The sequence below is a fragment of the Chlamydotis macqueenii genome, chromosome Z (genome assembly GCF_036417535.1).
Source record: "Chlamydotis macqueenii isolate bChlMac1 chromosome Z, bChlMac1.mat, whole genome shotgun sequence".
NCBI lineage: Eukaryota > Metazoa > Chordata > Aves > Otidiformes > Otididae > Chlamydotis > Chlamydotis macqueenii.
In genome coordinates, this window is record NC_141593.1 from 48,931,361 (window position 1) to 48,954,712 (window position 23,352).

General features: G+C 47.3%; 1 protein-coding gene across 1 annotated transcript in view; it reads right to left on the reverse strand.

The window, feature by feature from the left end:
• TRABD2A (TraB domain containing 2A) overlaps positions 1–21,549 on the reverse strand; it is an 87,273-nt gene extending 65,724 nt beyond the window's left edge. The window contains exons 1-2 of the mRNA XM_086770113.1: positions 21,439–21,549; positions 13,261–13,821 (exon numbers count right to left, since the gene is read on the reverse strand). Of these exons, the coding sequence (XP_086626239.1) occupies positions 13,261–13,821; positions 21,439–21,540 (663 nt within the window). The 5' untranslated portion in view covers positions 21,541–21,549. The remainder of the gene's footprint in view (positions 1–13,260; positions 13,822–21,438) is intronic.
• Between the last annotated feature and the right edge of the window lie 1,803 nt (positions 21,550–23,352).

A 23,352-nucleotide genomic window follows, 5' to 3' on the forward strand; every position in this document is an offset into this window, starting at 1 on the left:
CAGGCATCCACCTCCCCCGGTGCGGGGTCCTTCACGGGCTCCAAGTGGATCTCTGCTCCTCCGTGGACCTCCATGGGCTGCAGGGGGACAACCTGCTCCACCATGGTCGTCACCACAGGCTGCAGGGGAATCTTGGCCAGGAGCCGCATTACTCCTCCCCCTCCTTCTGAACTGACCTTGGTGTCTGCAGCCGTTCCTCACAACAGGCTGGTAGGTGTCTCTCAGGATCTTTTTTACATCTCATTCACTTCTCATCTCCTCTCCACTTCTTGCAGCCGGGCTGGACCGAGTCGGGCCCAGTCGGCTGCCTGGCGAGAGGCCAGAGGGTGAGGCCTGCAAGGCCCATGAGGCCTGCGCCTCCCCCTCTGCGCCTCTGCCCCCGCTCAGCTTCTTCACATCTTCTCTTCTCTCTCTTTTTTTTTCTGCTTTCCCATTCTTAAATACGTTATCGCAGAGGCGTTATCACGAGACATTCTGCTACCAATCGGCTCGGCCTTGGCCAGCAGTGGGTCCGCCCTAGGCCTGGCCAAGTCCACTGAACAAAGGGGAGCGACTTCTAGCAGTTTCCTACAGAAGCTACCACCTTAGGCCCCCCCTCACTAACAAAACCAGAACACATGTTCACTAGTTATCTTCCAAGTCCTTTGCACCATCAAGGTATTCCAAATAAGGCCTCCAAGCCTTACCAGCTTGACCTCCATGCATTGCTCCCAGATGGACAGCATTGCATTTAACAGCAGTACAGGAGCCCAGCTTTCCAGATGACTTAGCTCTGCTCTCACAACTGATGCATTGTTTACCTCCTCTCCAACTACAGGATCTGTTTTTGTGTAAACAATTATTTGGCATTTATATCACTGATGAAGCCACTGGGTAATACAGGGTCAGGAACAGATACCTTCAGTACTTCTTTACAAGCATCTTCTAGCTTCCCTCCTCCTCCCTGGTGGAGGATTACTCTCCATCTGCAGCCATTTAATGAGAATGATCACTTCACCTGGGCTGTTTACAATAAGCCACTTTGATTTTGTCTAGTGTGTACTCCTATATCAGAGTATCACCAAGAAGAAAGTCAGAACCCTTCAAATCTATGTATAATTATGTCAACACAATGACTTTTATCACCAAAAATCATACTCTTATCAAGAAGTGGGATCATGTTTGTCTGACAAGGCAAGGCATCATCCTGCCTTCTCTCAGCTCTTTATCAGCTGCAGACTCTATCAGCCTTTTCATGCTTTGAGCAAACTGAAGTTCGAATAGCCTGACAAGCTACCCAGTCAGTGTCCCAGAATAATGCTGATACAGTAGGTTTTTTCCACTCCACTGAAGTTTTTCAAGTGCCTAAATTAATGATTCAAAGAGCTCCTTGTTTTAACACTAAATATTCTGGATTGTAAGTTAACCACTGTTAATGTTTTGTACATTTAATATTTTTCCTAATTACCGGAAGTAATTCCTTACTGGTGGAGAAAATATTCGCTTATGACTAAGCTACAAAGACAGTGTCTTCTCCTTTCCAAACACCAAGAAATAGTTACTGGTTATTTCTGCCTTTTGTATTTCATAAGCAACAACTTTGCAACCCTGTTCAGTATGGAGCCTGTACCACTGCTAGGATTTCATGCATCCCTGATACATTTAAATAATCCCTTCTTATTGTTCCAAACCCACTGCCCTAAGGCTCTTCATTGGTACCCTTCAGTTCTCATCAATTATCTGCATTTCCTTGCAGATTACTTGTCCATGTCACTTCCTTTATTTTCCCATTCGTTGTATTTTGGGTTTTTTATTGCTGCTTTCATCTCCAAAACAGCTTTTTTTTTAACTGAAGAATTCATCTTTGCAAATGCAGAATTGTGGTTTCTTAGGGATCTAATATAGGGTTCTTGAACAACTCCCAATTATCATTCAAATTTTTATGCTTCAGTTTTTCCTCCCACTTTATTCACCCTATAATTATTTTCAGTTTGGGGAAATTGTGCCCCTTTAAAGCACCAATCATACATACTGTTGGTTGGGACTAAATATTCCCTTTGCACATAGCAAATTAAGTTCAGTCAAAATTACTTGTACCTAAGTAAACATCCTTTTCAGTTCAGAGATTAATTCACTTTTATTTACCTGGATGAGGTCTGAAATTGCATTAATCCAAGCCAGCTGTGATACCTTCTAGGTAGAGTGTTATTCGCCTATGTGTTTTAGGTGAATAGGTTTCTTCCAGTGCTGCAAAAACATACCTTAAATACCTAAATGGAACTATAATTTTTCTCTTTCTTCTCCTCTGACAGATTTTCAAGGAGCTGCTCACCCAGGCATTGTGCAATACTGATCACAAGTAGTTGCGTCCAGTGTTGTTGATCAGCTACCACCTTGAGCTTTCTGTGTCTTCTTCTTTTGACTTACCAACAGCTTCACAGCAAATAAAAAAAATGTGGTGTCACCATCTCTTCTTTCTACATTTTATCCTTCCTAGAAAACATGGCCATAGCTACTTCAAACATGCAACTCATCCCACCAGACTCCAGCTGTAACAATAGCCCATTTGTCTTAATAAACAGGCCTTATAAATTCACACAGGGATGAAATTTGTGATCAAATTACCCTAGCCTAACAAGTTACTGTACACTGGCTGAGCAGCAGAGACTGTCCCTAGACTTAGGCCATACTGTATTAATTGTTTCAGCAGTAATGCCTCCATCAGTAGCTCCCAACCACTCCTAAGGTGCCTGCATTTTGCAGGGTCAAGCCTTTGTGCAGGCATTTGGGAAACAATTAGAAATGCACTTGGGAAGCAACTGGAAATGCACAGCCTAGTGCAATTTGTTGAAATACTCAAGCTGTCCCAGACCACAGACTGGTGAGAGGCTGGGAGCAAGTAGCCAGATTGGGAGGAATGGGTCTGCTTAGTCACCTCTCACCCATGTAAGACTGAAAGGCACATTACCTGTCTACCAGCTACCTGCCATGGTCTCAAGGACAGTATAGATATACTTCACCTCAGGATGTGTGCAGCCACTTGAGTACAGAAATCTTATCTCTAAAAATCCCCATTTTACCAGATGTACCAAGAGTGACATGTAGTTCTCTCAAAGAACTACAGAGGAATTCAGTATGTCTGCACTTTGAGGGACACCCTGAAACTCCATGAGCAGGAATTTCCCCAGGCATATGTGGAAGTCAGGGGAGTTCTTGTATAATTATTGGCATAGGATATCATGAAGCTGAGGATACGTGCAGGAAGACAAACTGCTGCACATTCCCAGCAGAACAGATTGCTTTGTCCAGAATAAAGTAAGAGCTTCAAAACAGAGCTCAGAATATCAGCAGCAACTCTGCCTGTCTAGCACTGGCCAAGCGTGTTAGCAATTACAGTGTTAAAGCCTTTCCAAACCTGCACAGCCCTGAGATGCCTAGTGAAAGACCTGGGAGAGTTAGTTTGGCATTGATCCAGTGCAACTGTGAAAGCTAAGCTGCTTTAGCCTTCTTTACCATTGGATTTTGACATGACTTCTGAGTGCAGATCAAGTAGAACAGGAGCACAAAGTAATAACAAAAACTGCTTTTCACCTTGTTTCTTCAGGTGTACCAGGAAGCCAGGATTCAATGGTCTGATGAAAGGTTTGTAGGTGAAGAGCCAGGGAGATGCTTAGAATCACAGAATAGTTAGGGTTGGAAGGGACCTTCAAAGGTCATCTAGTCCAACCCCCCTGCAAGGAGCAGGGACTTCCCTGACTAGATCAGATTGCTCAGAGCCTCATCCAACCTGGCCTTGAACGTTTCCAGGGATGGGGCACATACCACCTCTCTGGGCAACCTGGTCCAGTGTTCTACAGCCCACATTGTAAAAAAATTTTTCCTAATATCTAATCTAAATCTACCTCCCTCTATTTTAAAACCATTACCCCTAGTCCTGTCACAACAGGCCCTGCTGAACAGCCTCTCCCCATCTTTCTTGTAGGCCCCCTTGAGGTACTGGAAGACTGCTATCAGGTCTCCCTGGAGCCTCCTCTTCTCCAGGCTGAACAGCCCCAACTCTCTCAGCCTGTCTTCATAGGAAAGCTGCTCCAGCCCTCTTATCTTCGTGGCCCTCCTCTGGACCTTCTTCAATAGGTCCACACCCTTCTTATGTTGGGGGCTCCAGAGCTGGACGCAGTACTCCAGGTGGGGTCTCACCAGGGCAGAGTAGAGGGGGAGAATCACCTCCCTCGACCTGCTGGCCATGCTCTTCTTGATGCAACCCAGGATGCTGTTGGCCTTCTGGGCCGCATGGGCATGGCCGGCTCATGTTGAGCTTCTCGTCCACCAGCACTCCCAAGTCCTTCTCCTCAGGGTTGCTCTCAATCCATTCTCCACCCAGCCTGTATTTGTGCCTGGGATTGCCATGACCCAGGTGCAGGACCTTGCACTTGGCCTGGTTGAACTTCATGAGGTTGGCATGGGCCCACCTCTCCAACCTGTCAAGGTCCGTCTGGATGGCATCCCTCCCTTCCAGCATGTCAACGGCACCACACAACTTGGTGTCATCGGCGAACTTGCTGAGGGTGCACTCTATCCCACTGTCCATGTTGCCGACAAAGATGTTGAACAGGGCTGGGCCCAGCATGGACCCCTGAGGGACAGGTGACCGGTCTCCACTTGGACATTGATCCATTGACCACCACTCTCTGAGTGCAGCCATCCAGCCAACTCCTTATGCACTGAGTGGTCCGTCCATCAAACCCATGTCTCTCTAGTTTAGAGATAAGGATGTCATGTGGGACAGTGTCAAAAGCTTTGCACAAGTCCAGGTAGATGATATCCGTTGCTCATCCCTTGTCCACCGATGCTGTCACCCCGTCATAGAAGGCCACCAAATTGGTCAGGCACGATCTGCCCTTGGTGAAGCCATGTTGGCTGTCACCAACCACCTCCTTGCTCTCCATGTGCCTTAGCATGGTTTCCAGGAGAATCTGCTCCATGACCTTGCCAGGCACAGAGGTGAGGCTGACCGGCCTGTAGTTGCCCGGGTCTTCCTTGTTCCCCTTTTTAAAAATGGGGGTTATGTTCCCTCTCTTCCAGTCATCGGGGATCTCACCAGACCGCCACGACTTCTCAAATACGATATCCAGTGGCTTGGCAACTTCATGCACCAGTTCCCTCAGGACCAGCGGATGGATCTCATCAGGTTCCATGGACTTGTGCAGCTTTAGGTTCCTCAGATGTTCCTGAACCTGCTCTTCCAGTACAGTGGGTGGTTCTTCATCCTCACAGTCCCCGCTTGTGCCTTCCACAGCTTGGGTGGCGATGGACAGATGAAGTTCAAGCTTTCCCAGCAGTTAAATTTTTAAGCAGTTAACCAGGACTCCCAGCAAAGGTAAAGCTTTTACTTGAAATAACTGAACAACAACTGAAAATTTGGCCTATACTGAATCACAGGAATCCAGGGCTGTAGGGTTAGTAGCAGGGCCCTCAACAACACCTCGTATTGGGACACATCCAGCAGCACATCACTACAGGGCTGCAGCTCTCCTGGTAGGTCAGAGCTTCTGGTGTTATTTATGTAATTGGTTTCCACAAGAAGTCCATACACTTCATCTGAGCTTCCAGAAAGTTCTTAAAAATGCACCAAGGTATCAGAAAAGCAAAACCGGGGAGCTGTAGTGATTCAGTTCTGTGCTGCCTTGCCTCAAGTGTGAGCGAAAATAGGCTTAAGCCATGCTCAGACCAGGCTCCTTGCTCAGCCAAGTGGAGCACACCATGAAACGCACCTCCTTGGTAGGATAGCTCGTCCTGCATGACATCCCAGTAGGCAAATAAACGCCATTTCTGAAAGGTGGAGGGGGGTAGCCGTACATGGAACACTCTCTGTCCAGTGGGGCAGAAGGCCAGCATCCTATCTCCAACAACAGCAGAGCACCTACAGAACAGCTCTTCCCCTGGTACTTGCCCTCAACTCAAGGTGTCAGAGGCTGAGGGATGTGTTGAGTCAGAGATGGCACTCAGGACATGTATGAGATGCCCCGTGTGACTATCCTTCATTCCTCTGTCTAATCCCTTTGAAACTGTTCAAACATCTTTGAGTATGAGCATCCTTCATCCAGGCATGCTGGAAATTAATGATATTTTATGTGGACCTGCTAAGCCTGCTGCCTGATAATAATTTTATTGGGGGACTCAATCTTTCTTCTGTTCTCAAAAAGAACGAGGAATTGTTCCTGCAGCTCCCTTTCTGCATTAGGCCAGATGAAGCAATAGACATCATAAAATTGTGTTTCATCCTCCTCATCCTACTTGTAATCAGCCTTTCTAACTACCTAATAAAAACCTTCATGAAGATTATAGGAAATAAATTATAGGATTATAGAAAATGGCAAGTAAACAAGGATAATAGAAATCATATCCTTTCCAAAAAAAAAAAAAACTTAGCTTCTTGCAAGCTTTCAAGTTTACTTGGTAAAGGCAATAGCATCTGTGAACAGACTTCTGAATAGAGTGTTTGTCAGTAGGAACTTAGAGAAATACAAACCAAATACATCACATACTGAAGACATGGGAAACCAAAATGATAGTTAGTAGTCCTGAAAATGTAAATGCAGATGAGAAACAACTGTGTAAGCTACCGCAGACCTCTGCAGGGGAAGTTCTTCGCTATACAGCATTCAACAACCCAGAGGGCAAAAAAAACCCCAGCAAACTCCAACTCTATCATTAATGGATTTTGCAAATAAAACAAAGGTCAGAGGAAGAAAATAATATGGGGAAGAGAGCAGGAGTGCTGTGTAACCTGGATGTGTTGTTAAAACAAAGATTGTCTGCTGGCTTTGCAGTTCGTCTTGGCCACGAAGCAGACTGGGACTGGATCACAACAACTCTCTCTTTCCTGGGAAGCAGTGAGAGCAAAAAGGTACTTTGAATCCCCCAAGCACGAGCTCTCAGGACACATTGTACCTGAAAGAGCCACAGACAAATACAAATGCATAAACAAGGAAAGTTCAGGATAGCAACAGTACCACTGTGCCAAGCTCACACACAACTGCCACAATGCAAGACAGATGCTGCTAGGCCTAGAAAGAGCTGAGGGAACAGTTAACACATAGAAAGTGTGCCCCACTTGGAAAGGCTCAACTGATTCCCTTTGCTTCATTTAACAAAAAAAAAAAAAAAAAAAAACCACACTCAAAGACAAAGTGGTTACAGTTACAGTACACACACAAAGTAGAGAAAGTTGGTAGCAGAGGCTCTTTGTTGGAATACAAACCCTCACAAAATCAAGCTGTCGAAAGCTGAATCTACGCTGTATTCTCAGTCTGAATGTGTCCAGGTTTGTTGAAGAAAACTAAAAATAAGTCTTTGGAATGACTGCCGTGCAACAGAAACCTTGCCACTGGGATGCAGGAGCCAAGTGGGATCCCCATGGACCTGGCAATCCAGTCTCGGCCAAAAAGGAACTGTCCTACAGCTGCTGGACAGGAAGGTAACAGCAGTGCCGTTCAGTTCCTAGATCAAAAAGGAAACTGTCTTCTACAACATGTGCCTTTAGGTTGTCCAGACTGGCTGCAATCTTGCTGTCTAAGGGAAAAGCTGGCAGGCTACAGTCCCACACTTTAGCAATGGGCAATAAGTAGTGAGCCCTCAGGATGAGGCCTCAGATGGAGCCACAGTGTCAGACCAAGGTGACCAGTCACCATAGGTCTGCATCGAGACCTGAGAACATGCAGACCAAAGCTTGGCATGGAGGCACTCGACTGCCTAACCAGCTAAACAAGCCAAAGACACATCCCTCCCCTGCTCCACACTCCTCACTGTTGGTTGAATTACTCCAAAAAGCATCCAGCCCAGAGCTTCTGTGTGCTCCCTCGAGCAGCCTCTGATGCTCAGGACCCTCCTCAGCCCATGGACAGGGCTATGCTCCTCTGCAGCAACAGTACTCTCACCCAAAACTTGAGGATCTCAAGTGTCATGGAGTGTGCCTGCCAACCAGCTCACCAGCCTAGTGCTGACTTGTCAGGCGATAGCCAGATAACCCAGTCATGAGCACTCTCAGATCAGCGTATAGAACCCGCTGCCCAGCTCTCGCTAACTGTGAAAAGAGGAAAACGTGTTGGCGTGCTCACACTGTAACACAGGGAGCCAGCCACAGACAAGCGGCTGTCTGTGGGAGCTGGGAAGAGAGATGAAGCCACATTTACTGCCTGATGTCTTCTGTTTCTGTTGTGTAATATGCTGAGCAAAGGACATTTTAAATGGGAAAATACAGCTAGTTGATAGGTGCAAATGCAGGGAGCTTACAATAACACATGTGACCAGTCTGGGATTTCAAAGCCCTATGGCAGAGTCCAGCTGTTTGAAACAAAGTCTCCACCCTTCCGAAAGCAGAGACAGAAGAGGCAGCAACTGAATTCCCTTCTTACTCTCACCAATAGAAGAACCCTGAACTCCCCAGGTAGTTAATAAGATCTTAATGAAATGAATTATGACAATAGAGATGCGAAGCCTCAGCTATTTTGGTTCCCACCAGCCAGCCCATTCCCCATCCCTGATGTCTAGACATGGAGGCTGCAGGTGTGTCTACAGTAAACTGAAAACAAAACTAAATCTAGGTCACAGATTCCAGCAGCCAAAGGTGCAAGAACAGGATCAATTCGCAGAAAACCTTAAATGTTCCTGTCACCTCAGGAGAGATGATGTGTTCCTGACACATACATCTTGAAGTTACACTCTCAGGGCAGAAGATGCAATCAGGTTACCGCAAGTGGTGTCCTGTCCAACTTATTCAGCAGTGAGCGCTCTGCTCCCCTGTCAGCTCTTTCATTAAGCAAAGCTCTTTGCTCTGCGTTTGGATCTCAAGTGCTCCTAGCAGAGCTCCCACCACATGTCTCTCCTTGCTCTGCCTTTCTCCAAGGTTCTCTGTTACTGATGTCACAGGTGAACCCGAATTGGGGTCTTGTGAATGGAAAACACTGCCAGATCTGACCTCATCACTCCAGAAATTAAAGACAAACATTAAAATTTATAAGCTTAACATAGCAAAAAAGCCTTTTGTTTGAAATGAGGATACTAACACGATGCTCTCCAATTTCATATCGTATCTTTTGGGCCTAATTTCAAGCCACGACTGCTGTTTCTGTAACTTCCTTAGACAGGGAAAAAAAATCAAAACAACCAACTTCCCCCTTCACATGTAATAAGGCAGTGGTGTCTTAGTCTTCTTAGTTTCCCCACAGATGTGGGCTGCTCCTAAGTAACAGTTTTATGCCAGGGGCTATCAAGGGTGGCCCTTTCACTCAAGCAGGTACATAGGTTAAGCAAGAAAAATGATGTTGCTGTTACCTCAGGAGGGCTGTATTTGCTAAGCAGGAGTCTACAGCTCTCAGAGTCGGGTTAGTGGTCCAAAACTTGGAAGTCCGGAACACTTTAGAGAAAAGCAGGCATCTCTCAGCGCTTTGTTGCTTGCAGGGGTTGCTCTTTGAGTAGAAACATGAACAATTCATATCTTAAGTAACACAAAATGATCAATCCTAGAAGCTTTTCTTTCATTTTCTATCTGCAACTAACTGTATGAGAAAGCGGCTGAACGATGCAAAAGACAAGAATTTCAAGTGCTCAGACTCAGAGCTGGAGCCAGGATTTCTGCAGCAGTCCGTCTATAGAGGCTTCCTGCTTTCTGCTGCCATCCAAGCAGCTTTAAAGACTACCTTAGAAGACATAGCCGTGTATTCAGATGCTCAGGTACGAAGAGAGTGGTGTGGCAGGGTCTGAACACAGGAAAGCCATGTGGGGAAAACAAATCTCAAATCAAGAACAGCTAACAGGTAGGGTCTTACATCAAGTGTCCCAAGTTTGCAAAAGCCAAACTGGCCCTTGGCAAAGAAGTGATGGCTAGACAGTGTTTACATGCTTAAGCCTTGGTCCCAGAGGGACCAAGGGTACTTATGTCTACCCTCTACATAGAGGGCAGAGCGTCACTATGTTCATGACGCTACAACTGGAGCCAACAGCAAAGATGTATGTCCTTCAGGCTGGAGAACTAATGCCTCCAATCAGCAAACATGTAAGCACAGTTGGGAGGTCTGAGGGACTGACTCCAGTGCTGGAAGCTAGCAGTGACAGACTGTGTATAGCTACAAAGCCTTTTATCTTCTAGAAGCCCAGATGCTGCTAGGAATGAGACCTGCATCCTCATACGGGAATTGCAGTAAGAGAGGCACTACACATGAAAGAAGGTGGGGTGGAAGAAAAAAGTCTTTAAGACAAACTAGGACAGAAACAACATGAAACAGGAAAATAAACACCATGATTCCAACGTGGAGACAACACTAATCTTTCCATACTCCCTAAAGTTACATAGATCTTGGAATAAGAGAGGGGGATTAAGGAGGTAGTAAAGTATTTCACAGATTGTACAGATTGGTACACATCATTGTGTACCACACAGAAGTGATACTTTTATGGCCTGGGTATGTGAGCAGCCAGCCCAGTTGAGCAAGAACAGAGAGATTTGTCAGGTAAAATAAGAGTCATAAAACAAAAAATAAAGAGGAAACTGGAGCAAATAACAGCCAAAGAAAAAGAGCCCCATGACAGGCAGTGTTAGCTGTTGTATGCGTGGGTTTTTAAATTTTATTTCTTTCCTCTCTCTCCTCACAAGGAGAAGAAGGAAGTCTCTACCTTGGGTTTGTCTGCACTTTGCAGTTACTGAGCATTGTGTAAACCCCATGGAGACAACAAATGATAAACTGTTCTAGACCTTCACCTGCAATAACATACCCACACCAACCAGGCCTGTCCAATAGTATGGATCAAAAGACGGACCTAGCTAATAAAAACATATTGCTTGTAAGTAGCCTGAGAGTCCTCCTCACCAGGTAGTATAACCATGTCATAAGTCAAAGACAGAGCAAACCCCATGCAGAAATATGAACTGCTTCTCTGCCAAGTAAATAATCTCTCTGCTGCAACAAAAGAGCATTTCTTGTACAGGATTAGACCATTCATTATGGTTTTAGATCCCCATTTTCCCCAGCAGAAGTTAAGTCATCCTGGTGTGTTCGTTCACTTGAAAGGCAGACACAGAAGTCATCTAATGCTGGGGGTTCCCAGACACCAGCACAATACCAAAGGAAATAATTTTCAAAGAGCCTATTTCAAAGTCTTTGTTTGGTTTATACTAAACCCATAATTAACTCAACTGCCTGAACAAACTGAGAAGAAAGCTCTGAAATAAGAGATTTACCGAACTGCCAACCATGAGAGTTCACAAGTCAGGTTCTGAAATAACCATGAAATTGGCTTAGAAACATAAAAGCCATCTGCCTCTGGTTCTCCTTTTCCTTGAGCTCCCTGTACTGGAAATCTAGTAGCAGGCAGAAGTGAAGATGTGAATTTGTGGTGCAGTAGCCACTCCAGACCTGCTCCCACAAGGACAGCGTGCTTCTTCCTCCAGAAGTGAGCAGGAGTGGGAGGAACAGCAGCTCACATGATGCACATCTCCACTCACTGTGGCATAATCACGGGCCACGATTTTCCTGACTAGAGATGAGTTTCTTCTGCAGTTCAGGTTACTCTGACCCCCTTAGGTGGGCTCTCACAAGAAATGTCACAGAGCTGGGCAACTCTGGATGTTGCAGCTCTATGTCCCCACCACACGCAGCTTCCTGGCTCATGCAGTATTTATTCCACCTGCAAAACAGCACAGCAACTGCCATCATTTGAAGAGAGCTGCGTGAAGGCCTAAAGTAAGCATCAACAGTTGCATGAGGTTAACGGGGACATGATTTGCAACCTACATGTTTCAGCCTCCACTTTCTTATAAGACAGCAGAGAAAACACATTCCTCCCTTCCAGCCCCGTTCTGTCATGCTAAACCGGAGGGGCAGTGTCAGCAAAAGAAAAACAAAGTCGATAACGTTAATAAAGCCTCAACCAGATAAGAGGTGGAGGAAATGGGATTTCCCAACGCATTCCTAGGGTGGCTGCCAGCAAACAGTGACCTGGACACAAGGACATGGATTCAAAGCACAGTTAATCAAAAGATTGGAGATACAAATTAGACTGCCCAGCTCCAAACAAGGGAAGAGTGCAAATGCTCTGCCTGCAGTCAAGGACTGTAAAAGTGATGCACCCTGGGCTGCCATGCTATTCCCTCCACTGTGGCCCCCCACCAAGATTGGCTGGGGTAGCAGCACCTCTAACATCTGCCCCAAGCTGCTGTCCCTGTCCTTGCTGGGCTGCATCTCCCCTTCTGCTCCTTCCCTTGCAGCACAGGAAACTTGGCACCAGTGATGGGACAGGCTTCAGGATACAGGGGAAAGGGTCAGGCATCAATCAGAACTCCCCGGCCCATGACCAAAGGTTCTCCCATCCTGGGCTACCGAGGCATGCTGCAACAGCAGGTCTCACCTATTCCTAAGCAAACACCACTTCCTCTCCCCAAACTGGCACCTCCCTGCAGCAAAGGCAACCCAGGTCAGAGAGTAACCTTATGCCTGCTTGTGATCCCACCAGGCAGGCAGAGACCACAACAGATGCAGCTCCCTAGTGTACTTAGTTCAGAGAGGAGAACCCACAACTGCCCCATCCAACACAGAGGCAACACAGAAGTCATTCTGCTTGCCTGGTGTGACACGGCATGAACAACAGTACTAAACTCCAGCTGATTTGCAAACACAAAGGCACTTGCACAAGGGCCTGCACTAGTCTATGGAAGCTGTGCTGTACTGACTCTCACCTGGTCTCAAAGAAAGAGGAGCGGGGGGGGGGAACAAGCAGAACCAAACCCCACTTTTCTCAATGCGGAGAATGGGCCCCTATTTCTGAGGGCACTGAGAGGACTAACTTCTCCAGCCAGCGGTTACTTCTCAGCTGTATTCACAGTGCCCCTTTTTCCCCCAAGATCACACCTTTCTTCTTAACTAGCAATTACAGAAACAAGTTTAGACACCACGCCCCAGCCTGCCCCGGGCTCCCGCAGGCCAGTCCAGCCAGGGTCAGACAGCAGACATCCAAAGGTCCAATGTCTCTTAGTGTGGAACCTGCCCAAGGCTGCACAGGGAAGGAGAAAAAAGTCTCCTCAGGCCAGGTCTAAACAAATTTAGGACATGGCCTGAATTCCCGCAGCTAGCAAACTCTCCTGAAGGTACAGGCAGAGGCATGGGCTGCAGGGAGCAAATACAAGTCTCTGAGTAGAGAGCACTGACCCCATGCTCCAGCCTGTGCTCTTGCTGCTGGGATATCGACCCAAGCAGCTAGCCTGGCACCCTGCACACCACTCCATCTCACCTGGGAGAAGTTCAGCCCATTGAGTGGGTGGCATTGCTCCTCCACTTTCTCCACAGCGCCCGTTTGCTTCTTCAGTCGCTCCGCTTCCTGGGCCAGGTACAGATCCAGGACTGGCACACCTCGTGACTTGATGTCTACCTCTGTCAGAGAGTTCACCATCAGCATCACCCACACCGGCCTCTTCCGCTCCCAGTTGCCAGCAATGGCATTGAAGAGGTAGTCTGCATAGAGCCCTTTGCCCCGCTGGTCTGGGGTCATCCAGGACGGCATCATGAGCTTGACGTACTCCAGGTGCTGCTTGAGCCGGCGGTAGATGTCACGGGGCAGCACGTCCTGGAGGTTCTCCCCCTGCGGTAGGAGCTGGCAGCTGGTGAGTGCCGAGATGGTGTAGGGGTCGGTGAGGTCCAGCTCGAAGTACACGATGTGGCTCTGCTGGAAGGCCTTCTTGGAGTTTTCTGGGATGAAGTCCCAGATACGTGTGTATGGGACATGGATGGTGCCAAAAAAGTAAGATGGGGGATCTCTCTTGATAGTCCACAGGAAGGAGTTCAGCTCGCTTTGCTGGGGGAGAGGGAGAAACAGCTGAGTAAATACAGACATTCATGCCAGGCTACTGCAGTACAGAGCTTATGGAAAACATGGTGCCAAGCCAGCAGGTCACCTGGCCCAGCAGCTTGCCAGCATGGACTTTTCCTAAAGCAGCTTTGCTCACAGAAACAGAGTCGTCCCTTTTCTTAGGTCTTGAGACCAAAATTCAGTTTTCATTAATTAAAAACATAAGAAAATTGGCCCTGACTTCCTCCTGAAGAGCAACACTGGATCTTCTCAACAGTAGTACCACCTCAGCTCATCATGCAGGTATCTGCCAAAACCAGCAGCAGAGCACAGCCCAAGCAGGCCATGCTTAGGCAAAACGCTTCCATCTTTTATCAAGTCTAAAGCTTGCACTTTGCTGAAACAGGGATTCAATCATCTTCACCTTGATGCCTCTCACTTCAGCACAGCAAGGCACCTTTTGTCACAGAAACTGCTGTGGCACTTAGAGGGTGCTGCAGTGTGTCAGAAGAACTTTCTGCTCTGAGCAAGACACCAAACGAGTAGCACAAAAAACAGCTGGCAGGCAAGTAGAAATACAGTTTTACAGGGATGTAGCACATGGCAGACAGACACCCAGTCAAGACCCCTCACAGCCCAGTTCTCTTCTTTCTTAAAGAGGAGAGAAGCACATACAATACACCTTGGAAAATAAGGAAAGGATTTCTACGGGCCAAACTTGGCCTTTGGTTCCAGGGCATATTCTTTTACACACAGAGGAGGAAAAAGCTTTATTATTTAGATTATCTTTTAAAAATCTCTCAAAACTCACAGGCATCAGGAAGTCAGAATCAGACTTTAAGTCTGTTCCACTGCAAAATGTGCATCATGACATCCCCAGGAATACCAGAGTGCAGGGCTATGCTCAAGCCCCAAGCAATCCTACAGGACAGGAGAGCAGATGGGGCAAAATGGATCCTGCTTGGATCTTGCCAAGTCACTTTACACCAGCAGCAGGCCTGACTTCCATCACCTACAGCATGCACCCCACTGGTGCAGCAGTTCTTACTGGAGATATGGACACAAACCTTCTCTATCTCGCTGCGCAGACAGGAAGAGGTAGCTTTTGCATGTCTAAGAAAAAGCACAGGCATTTCAACATCTGGTCAACCTTCAGACAGCAGAGAACTCTAGCCTCTGTTCCGAGGCTAAGTGTACATGTGTGCTGATCTAAGAAGTCTGCCTGACTGCCAAACGCAGAACAGGCTGTTTGGAGGAATTTACTGGAAGCACATTGCCTATAAATTTCTGATACGAAAGACCCAGGGTCAGAAAGGTTAAATACTGCTCTGCAATGACTCATCCCAGGCAACCTTCTCCAGCAGCTCTCCTTATCAAACACAGGCCATAGATCAGGCAGCACTTCAGCAAATAGCTACCACCAGCACGGACTGACAAACCAAATACACACTAAAGAGCTCTTCAGACACTTCTACAGCATGTCAAGAGCCTGAAGGATACCTCAGACCTCAGTAACACCAGGCTACAACTCCGGATGCTATAGGACAATCCTGGAATGCACTCCTGAATTACAGGAAGTAATTACAGGGAGAACAAACATGATGCAGCACAGAGGGGTAAAGAAGATACAGGGCAACAGCTAAGTACAAATCTAAGTCTGAGTACAGACTCAGGAAGAACATAAGAAAATGAATAGACAAAGCAAAATGAGGCAAAACAAGACAGAGTTCCCTCCTACCTTAGTCAGGAGGGAAAAATGGAAGGACACAACACTGTGGTGAGAAATGAACTAGAAGTAGTCATCAGCCAGTAAGAAGGACCAGAAGTGCTGCTTTCTATTTACAAGCAAGTGAAAAAGACAGAAGAGGCACCTGGGATAGGCATGAGGTCTGGAGGTCAACACCCCTTTACTTCACACAAGTCTGATCTTGTACGTGGCAGTGCACAAGAAGAGCCACAACTGCAAGGAATTCTATGGAACAAGTGGTCAGCAGCCAGCTTAAAACTTCAGTTCAGCTCCTGAATAAACCCAGCCAGACAGCTGAAGCCTAGATGGATGGTACCAGGCTTTAAGGTACCACCAGCACAGCTACAGACTAGTCCACACAGCCCAGCTAGAAAGGTGTTCGGCGTTGCACTCTCACTTTTTTTTGGTCTGGAAATCCTCCCAGCTTTCACAATCAGATACTAAAGCAGAGTAATACTGCCAGCTATTATTTCTCAGTTACCACAGAGGAAATCACACAGGCCATCAGGCACAGAGTAAATAAAGTCTTCCTTCAAAGATCCTGCAGCACAGAAAGCAGGCTGAAACCTAGCAAAACTTCTCACACAGTCCCCTAAACTGAGACCTTACAAAGCGGAGCGGCTGGGCATGCTTGCTGGCACTTCCACATCAACAGAGCACAGTCACAAACCTGGCAACCCACCCCAAGCGCCATTCAGACCTCACTTCTGAGAATTGCTTGGAGCCAGTGCAAGGGGCCAGAGAACAGGCATCAGTTTCCCACCATTGATGGGAAACCTCCCCAGATCCTGCAGAGACAGTTTCCAGACACCCAGCCATTGGGTATCATTCCATTGATGGGAAACCTCCCCAGATCCTGCAGAGACAGTTTCCAGACACCCAGCCATTGGGTATCATCACCAGGTGATGCTGTGACAGCAGCTCACAAAGCTGACTTTCCCTGAAAAGTGAGGGACATCCCCTACAGCTGCGCGGAACATGCTAGTGCCTCACACTCCTTTGGCATCTCCTTTACTTCAGAAAGTGAAGATCAGAGTCCCAGCACTGCCATGCCAGACCCCTGCAAACAGCCCAGTACTGCTTCGCCTGAGAGAGGATGGGGCAAAGTCCTCGATGTGCCTGAGCAGGTCTGTGCTTCCCTTACTGCACCTGCTGGCACTTTTATGTCCCCGTGCACCTCCTGGAGCTCACACATGTTTCGCTGCAGCTTCAGAGAAGGAAAAGCAAGGGTATAATCTCTCTCCAAGACCGTAAAAAGGGAGCCATTAAACAATGCTCTAGGTGGCTGTGAGATAGCAGTGGAGCAGTGCCAAGGTTTGTTCAGCATTGCAGTATATGCCATCACTGGTAGCACCTCTCTCACCTCACAGATAAAGGTGCTACAACGAAATTTTCCTTTGCAGCAGGATCCTTCTACACAGTTGTCGCATCAGAAAGGGGTGCTTGAAAACCAGCATAAATTACAGTTCCAGGTATCCTAGAATCTTAAAAAAGCTGGGTTGTATAGCTCCAGGAATTTAACTTCCAGCAGCGTAACAACAAAAATCCAGGTTCATGCATAAATGCATATTTCTGTCTCCACTCTCCAGTTTATTGGTGGTTCTCAATGCATTACTCATGACGGGAATAACTAGGAGCAAGGGGAGATAATAGAGGGGCATCCTAAGGAAGAGAGCTGCCACACTAAGATCTAAGGCAACATCACACTAACCATACCGTACTTCCTCTGTGCCTCAAGTTTAACCTCCCACTACGTAGTCCCAGATCAAGGTATTTCTGTATGTTCTGCACTATGGCACAGTGCCTTCTCCCCACCTCACCTCCCCAGGTGAACAACAATCATCTGTGAACTGATTCAGAGTATCAACGAGCCAAAAAAATTGCTTGGCACAAAAAAGGAGAAATAGAAAGGCTATTCCCCAGCCAGCAGACGAATGAGGGAGAGGAAAATGAGCTGCTCAAGCTGACACCATCACAGAGACAACACACAGGGACCTATGGGATCCACTCCCTGCCTTGAAACTAGGAAAGGCCCTCTTCCCAACCAGGGCCACACAGGGGAGAAACTCAATTGTCCATCATGTGATGTGATGGGGGCACGTAAGGCCAGACAACGCTTCCCCAAAATGAGGGTACAACAGTGTCAGGCATCACAAAAATCCTGGAAAAGCATGGTGCACATAAAGGGTTTTTCCTCAGGAGCTGAGAGAGAGTCTAGGCAAGAACAAAAAAAACACGTTGAAGAAAGAGAGAGTAAAGTGACATATTGCAGATCAGCAGCTGAAACCAGAGCACACTAGTCTCACAATCCCAACATCTGCCCTCTGATCACATAGCTGGTTGTCCACAGATGGCACTCCCATGACATCCTGCCTTCCTTCTAACTGCTTCAGCAGAACAGAGACTCAGACTGAGAGGTGATTTCATTATCTTTCCAATAGGTTTCTTTTTTTTTTTTTTAAGATTTCAAAAAACTCAAGCCTCAGATTCTGTTCATTTTAACTACCCCAACAGCTTGCTTTTCCAGCAGTATTTATAGGTCCACCACAGGATGCAACTCATAGTCTTCATATACACAAATGCTACTGCATTTATCAGACACCACACATCACTTCAGGTGAGGCAGCAATGATTCTGCTGGAAGAGTGGTGCCAAAGAGGATCAGAGAAAGTGTCCTCTTTCTTCCGAGAAACTAGCTCAGATTGGGCCAAATGATGTACTGATTGTCAAGTGTAAAATTATGGTAAACATCCAGAAAATAATGTAGCCAAAAAATCAGAAGGAATGCATCTTGTGGCAGCTCTCTGAATATCTAGAGGAAGAGCATGGGATTGTGGAAAACAAAACATTCAAGAGCGAAGATGGTGGTGATACGGGGAACAGAGGCTCAGAGAAGGAAAACTGCTGTCCAAAGCCTGAGGAACTGGATGTAAACTCCAGACATGGAAAACCTATGCCAGGTCTACTTCCTTCTAACATCACTTCTACATCCTTCCATCTTCTGTCTGTCTCATCTATGTAGACCATATATCTTCCAGCACAAAGTGTATAATTGGGAGGGCAGGGAGGTGCCCTCAGTGGCTTCTGTGTCTTTCAGGACCCCTAACCCTCATACTCACCACCTGGCCTCACAGACATATCCTTCACACCATAGCCCAGGATTGCACTGTTTCTCAATCCACAATATTATCTTATTTTTTTTTTTTGCTTGCTACAGAAGACGTGTGGCATGTAATACTTTACCCAGGCAGGCAGCGCTATAGCCCTCCCTGTATGGCTTCTCCCTCCCTTATATCTATTCTAGTATCGTATCTCGTCACATTCATTTACACCGAATTAAGGCAAAGATTGTGCCTTTACTCACCACGTATCACCACATATGTAAATGCATGGTACCCCATAGTAACGCACACAGAAATGCTAGGCACAGTTTTAATAATCATTCTCTTGAACTTCTGCCCACCTGCATTACTGACACTCTTAAACTCAGCTTAAGACTGTAAGTAGAACTCGCCTGGGAATAAACACTGCACTGGCTACAACTATTAAAAGAACACATTCAGTCACCGTTTGCCAGAAAAGAAAAACAAAAATCCATTTCTTACTAAAAAGGCAAGGGCTGAGAGCATATTACGTGCTCTGCTGATGTGCATATACAGGGAAATGTAGCCATTTAAATTAACTGGCCCCCTATCAGGAACCGTGTATCATAAAACACTAAGCAGCTACAACCACAAGCATTCTGCCGTTAGTCCCTCAATTCTGGCTTTAAATTTACCAGTACACTCCAATGTTAAGCAAAAAGAAAGCACCACCAGACCACATTACTTAGTAACCAAAGGATTCCAGCATACTTCATATTAGATTGCTTTGAAAGCCTTCGTTTTTTCCTATTAAAAAAAAAAAAAAAAAAAAAAAAAGAAAAGAATGATGAGGCACATTATTGCTTGCAGCTTCAACTATAATTTGGAGTGACAATGAGAAAGCCCTCTGAAGTATTTTATGTTCTTTCCTTAAAATAGCAGCTTCTCTCCTTCAGGCTCTAATTTACATATTTCTTCCACGACAGAAGCTTTAGGCAACCTGACAAAAAGGAGGATATACCTGTAGTCTAGAAAGGTAAGAAAAGACATCCCATAAAGAATTAAAAACAAATTTTAAAAGCCTCTCCTGATGACGCAAGGACAAGAAGGAATTTTTTTTCCCCAAGGGGTTGGTGTAAATATTCATGAGGATACACTCAACAGCTTTGCAAATAAGGCAGATGCTACCGTCCCTAGACAGTGTGGTTACGGTTGTTGTTCCAATGGCCCTAGGAAACAGCCTGCCAATACCGGAACTACAGGTGGTCTCACGTTTTAATGACAGAGTAATCTGCAGATAATGAGATACCATTAAGACATTTCACCTCCAGTTTTGCTGGCAACTGGCAGAAGTCCAGTCAATGGCTCCTGAGGAAAACTTCCTGTGTTCCACAAAATCAGTGAATTATCCATTTCCGCAAGTACCACTTCTGCTGCTCAGGCTTTCAGGGGCTGCCCCCTTCCTCCTTGCTTCTCCAAGTAGATTCACACCAGCCCACAGCTTTTTGCATTTCATGCCCTCAAGGGGAAGGGGGCACCCACTCTAGAGGCTTGACCTGGCTTTATGGCAGTGTCATGGCTGGCCACCTATAAATCCAGCTGACAGACTGGTTCCAGGCACAACCAGACAGGTAAGGCACCCTCCCCCAAGGCAGGGTTAGCTCTGTCTAACCCAAGCTCAGGCAGACACCTCTAGTGAGGGACACTTTTATAGCTTTGGCAACATGGTTGAATCAGCTGTCCCCTAAATCCTAGAAGGAGACACCTCAGCCTCTGCGGCAGCAGGAGGGGTTGCATACCCAGCTGGAGGATGCACAGCCCCTAGACCAGGGGCTGCATGTAGGTGCATGTGGAGGTGAGAGGAAGGAGAAAGGTGACAGAGCAGACCTTCGTGGTTGCAAAGCATTCTCACAGCTACCCTGCACTGTGGCTTTGGCACCTCCCCAGTGCAGCCGGTCTGCACTTACTTCTAAGGGCTTCCAGTTCCCTTAATAGCTGCGCTGGAGGAGGTAACCCTGCCTGGGGCAGGACGTGAACACAGAAGGAGAGACCCTTGTCCCAGGAGTCTCTCAGTTCCAGTCAGGCTGCTTCCAGGTCCAAGCAGATGCCAACAGACAGCATGAATGGTCTGTTAACACCAACAGATGCATTCGCACAAAGTAAGTTCAGGAAGACTCTTCCTACACCATTTTTTGGTACTTTTATCTCAGAAACTTCAGCAAGAACTTCTTTTTCTCAGTGTCTGACTTTTAATGGAAATGACACGGTGCTGGTAAGCTTCACACTGGCGAGAAAACCACCCTTAACTTGCAGCAGGGACCCTCAGCTTGTGCTGACCACCAACTGGATCCTGAGCAGCCCATGCCGCTGCCAGCAAAAGACGAGCAAACCCTATCCCGAAACAGCGTTTGCCCTTCAGGGACATGGCCGTTTGGTGGTCCGACCCTGCTCCACCGCGCTCAGCGTTCAGTGGGAAGGCAGAGGCTGTCCCTGGGGAGGGATGCTGGCAGCCAGTCGCTCCCGTCCAGCCTGTCCTCTAGCGAGCGGCGCAGCCGAAAGGTGCCGTCGGGCCTCTCCCTCCTCCTTCAGCCCCCAGACAGTGGTCGTCCCACCTGGCGCACAGTCCCGAGAATCCCCCCGCGCCTCGTCCCTCGCCCCCCTCCTGCCAGGCCCGCGCCCCGGGCTGAGCCGCGGCCAGGGCGGCCCCGCGCCCACCACCCTCTCGCCACCGCCCCCACAAGGGAACGGGGCCGCCGCGCCCCCGCACCCGGCCCTTCCCGTCGCTGTCCTTACCTTTCGGCGGACCGGGCAGGCGGCGGGGCCCCGGGTCTGCCGCGCCCTGGCCAGCAGGAGGAGGGAGCCCTGCAGCAGGTACAGCCAGCCGGAGTGCACCATCCCTGCTTTCCCCGGGGCTTGGCACAGTTTTGGGATGGCCTCCCTTTACTTTTTTTCCTTCGCACCCCCCCCCTTCTTCTCCCTGCCCCCTCCCCTCTGCCTTCACATCGCCTTTTTTTTTTTTTTTTTTTAGTTCTCCCTCTTTTGCCCCTTTTTTTTTTCCCTCTCCACCCCCATCCCCCAACCGGCCAGTTGACCCAATCCTAGAACTCTCCCACGGCGGCCCCGTCTCCTAGCCTAGCCCTCCTGCCGCTGCCCCCTCCTCTTAAAGGGTTCCGTGCCGAGCGAGGGGGAATGGGGAGGGCGCGGGGCCCGCCGCAGCGGGGGCGGGCGGTGGGGCGGTCCTCACACTGAGGGCCGTCAACCATTGAGGTTGACGGACGCGGGGCCGGTGAGCGATGCGCATATCAGTGAGACCCCGGCCCAGCCCGGGGGCCTGGGGCAGCTGCTCACCCTCGGACTCGGCAGCCCCGCCGGGGCCCGCAGGGAGCGGCCCTGCCCGTCCCCGCTCCCCTGCTCCTGCTTGCCCCCTGTCCAGCCTACAGCTCCCCCGGAGTGAGTAAGAAATTGAGTATTGTGGTTCTTCCCGAATCTGTTTATGGTCCGTCAACTGTGGATTGAGGAACTATCGCTTTCGACTCCTTGTTTTCTTGTTTCAGGACACCTGTGCCAAAGTTGTGGGTCCAATGTGCTTCGCACAAGCAGTGTGTGTAATCTACTCAAGATCAAAAATGCACTGAAGAACATAGCACCATGTTTAATTTTAAAATTCAGCCATATTTGCAGAGTGGACTCATATTTAAAACCTTGCAAAAGCACGCATTGCTATTAATCACAGTCTTAAAAATATAAGCAAAGCCAGAAATAGGCCAGTTTTTAGTCCAGGGCAAATTAAAAGAATAAACTTTCATAGCTGTCAAAATATTTATAATAGGATTTTCCTGATAATTTTAATATGGCATGTTCAATTCACATACAGCAAAGCTGTTAGAACTTTTAGGGTAAGAAAACTTTTAAGGTCAGAATACTAACTCTCCATTTCCCTCCATGGTGTATGGTGCTACTGTATGGTACGTCCCTTCCTGCACCATCCCCAGTTGATTTAATTAAGGACTTCCAAAGGCAGAAGCAGCCAAAATCTGTTGAAGCTGTAAATAAAAAGACAACAGAGGTCAAATGAAGGGGAAAAAGTTATGTCGCTCTGTGAACTGACATCTGCTTGTTTGAGTATTAGAATAAGGTGTGGCTCGTAATGCAGACCTTTTTCCACAATGCATTCCTCTGTCTTTTCTCAGCCTTCAGTAAGAGCATTTCTGCTTTAACAGTCACTGTTAGCTCACTGTCCTGTGGGGATGAACGGGGATGCTTCTGCCTTTTCAGTTTTTAATAGCTAGCAGACCTGACCTACCTCTGGGCTGGATACAATGGATACACAAAGATTGTCTTAAAAGACTACTATAATTTCTTTGTAATGTTAATCATTCCTTCTAAAGCTGTGTGTGTGCGAATACACAAAACGAGGCAAGCTGCAGACCAATTGTTTCAGGTTCTTCACAAGCTTAGCTTTAACTTTATGCTATTCTTACTTTTAAACTACTCTTTTTATATATATATTTCAAGATATCGAAATCTCTGTCCCTAAGGTTAAACTCCGGTTCAGAGTCAATGGCATACTTCCCACCAGCTCAAAGGAGGCGAAGGTGCCATTCTTTGCTTTTGCTAGGAGAGTCTAGTTTTGTGGTGCAAAGTAACTGCCTCCAGAAGAAGGTAATCAGAGTCAAAACCCTTCATTGTCTTGCCTTCTGTTCTGTG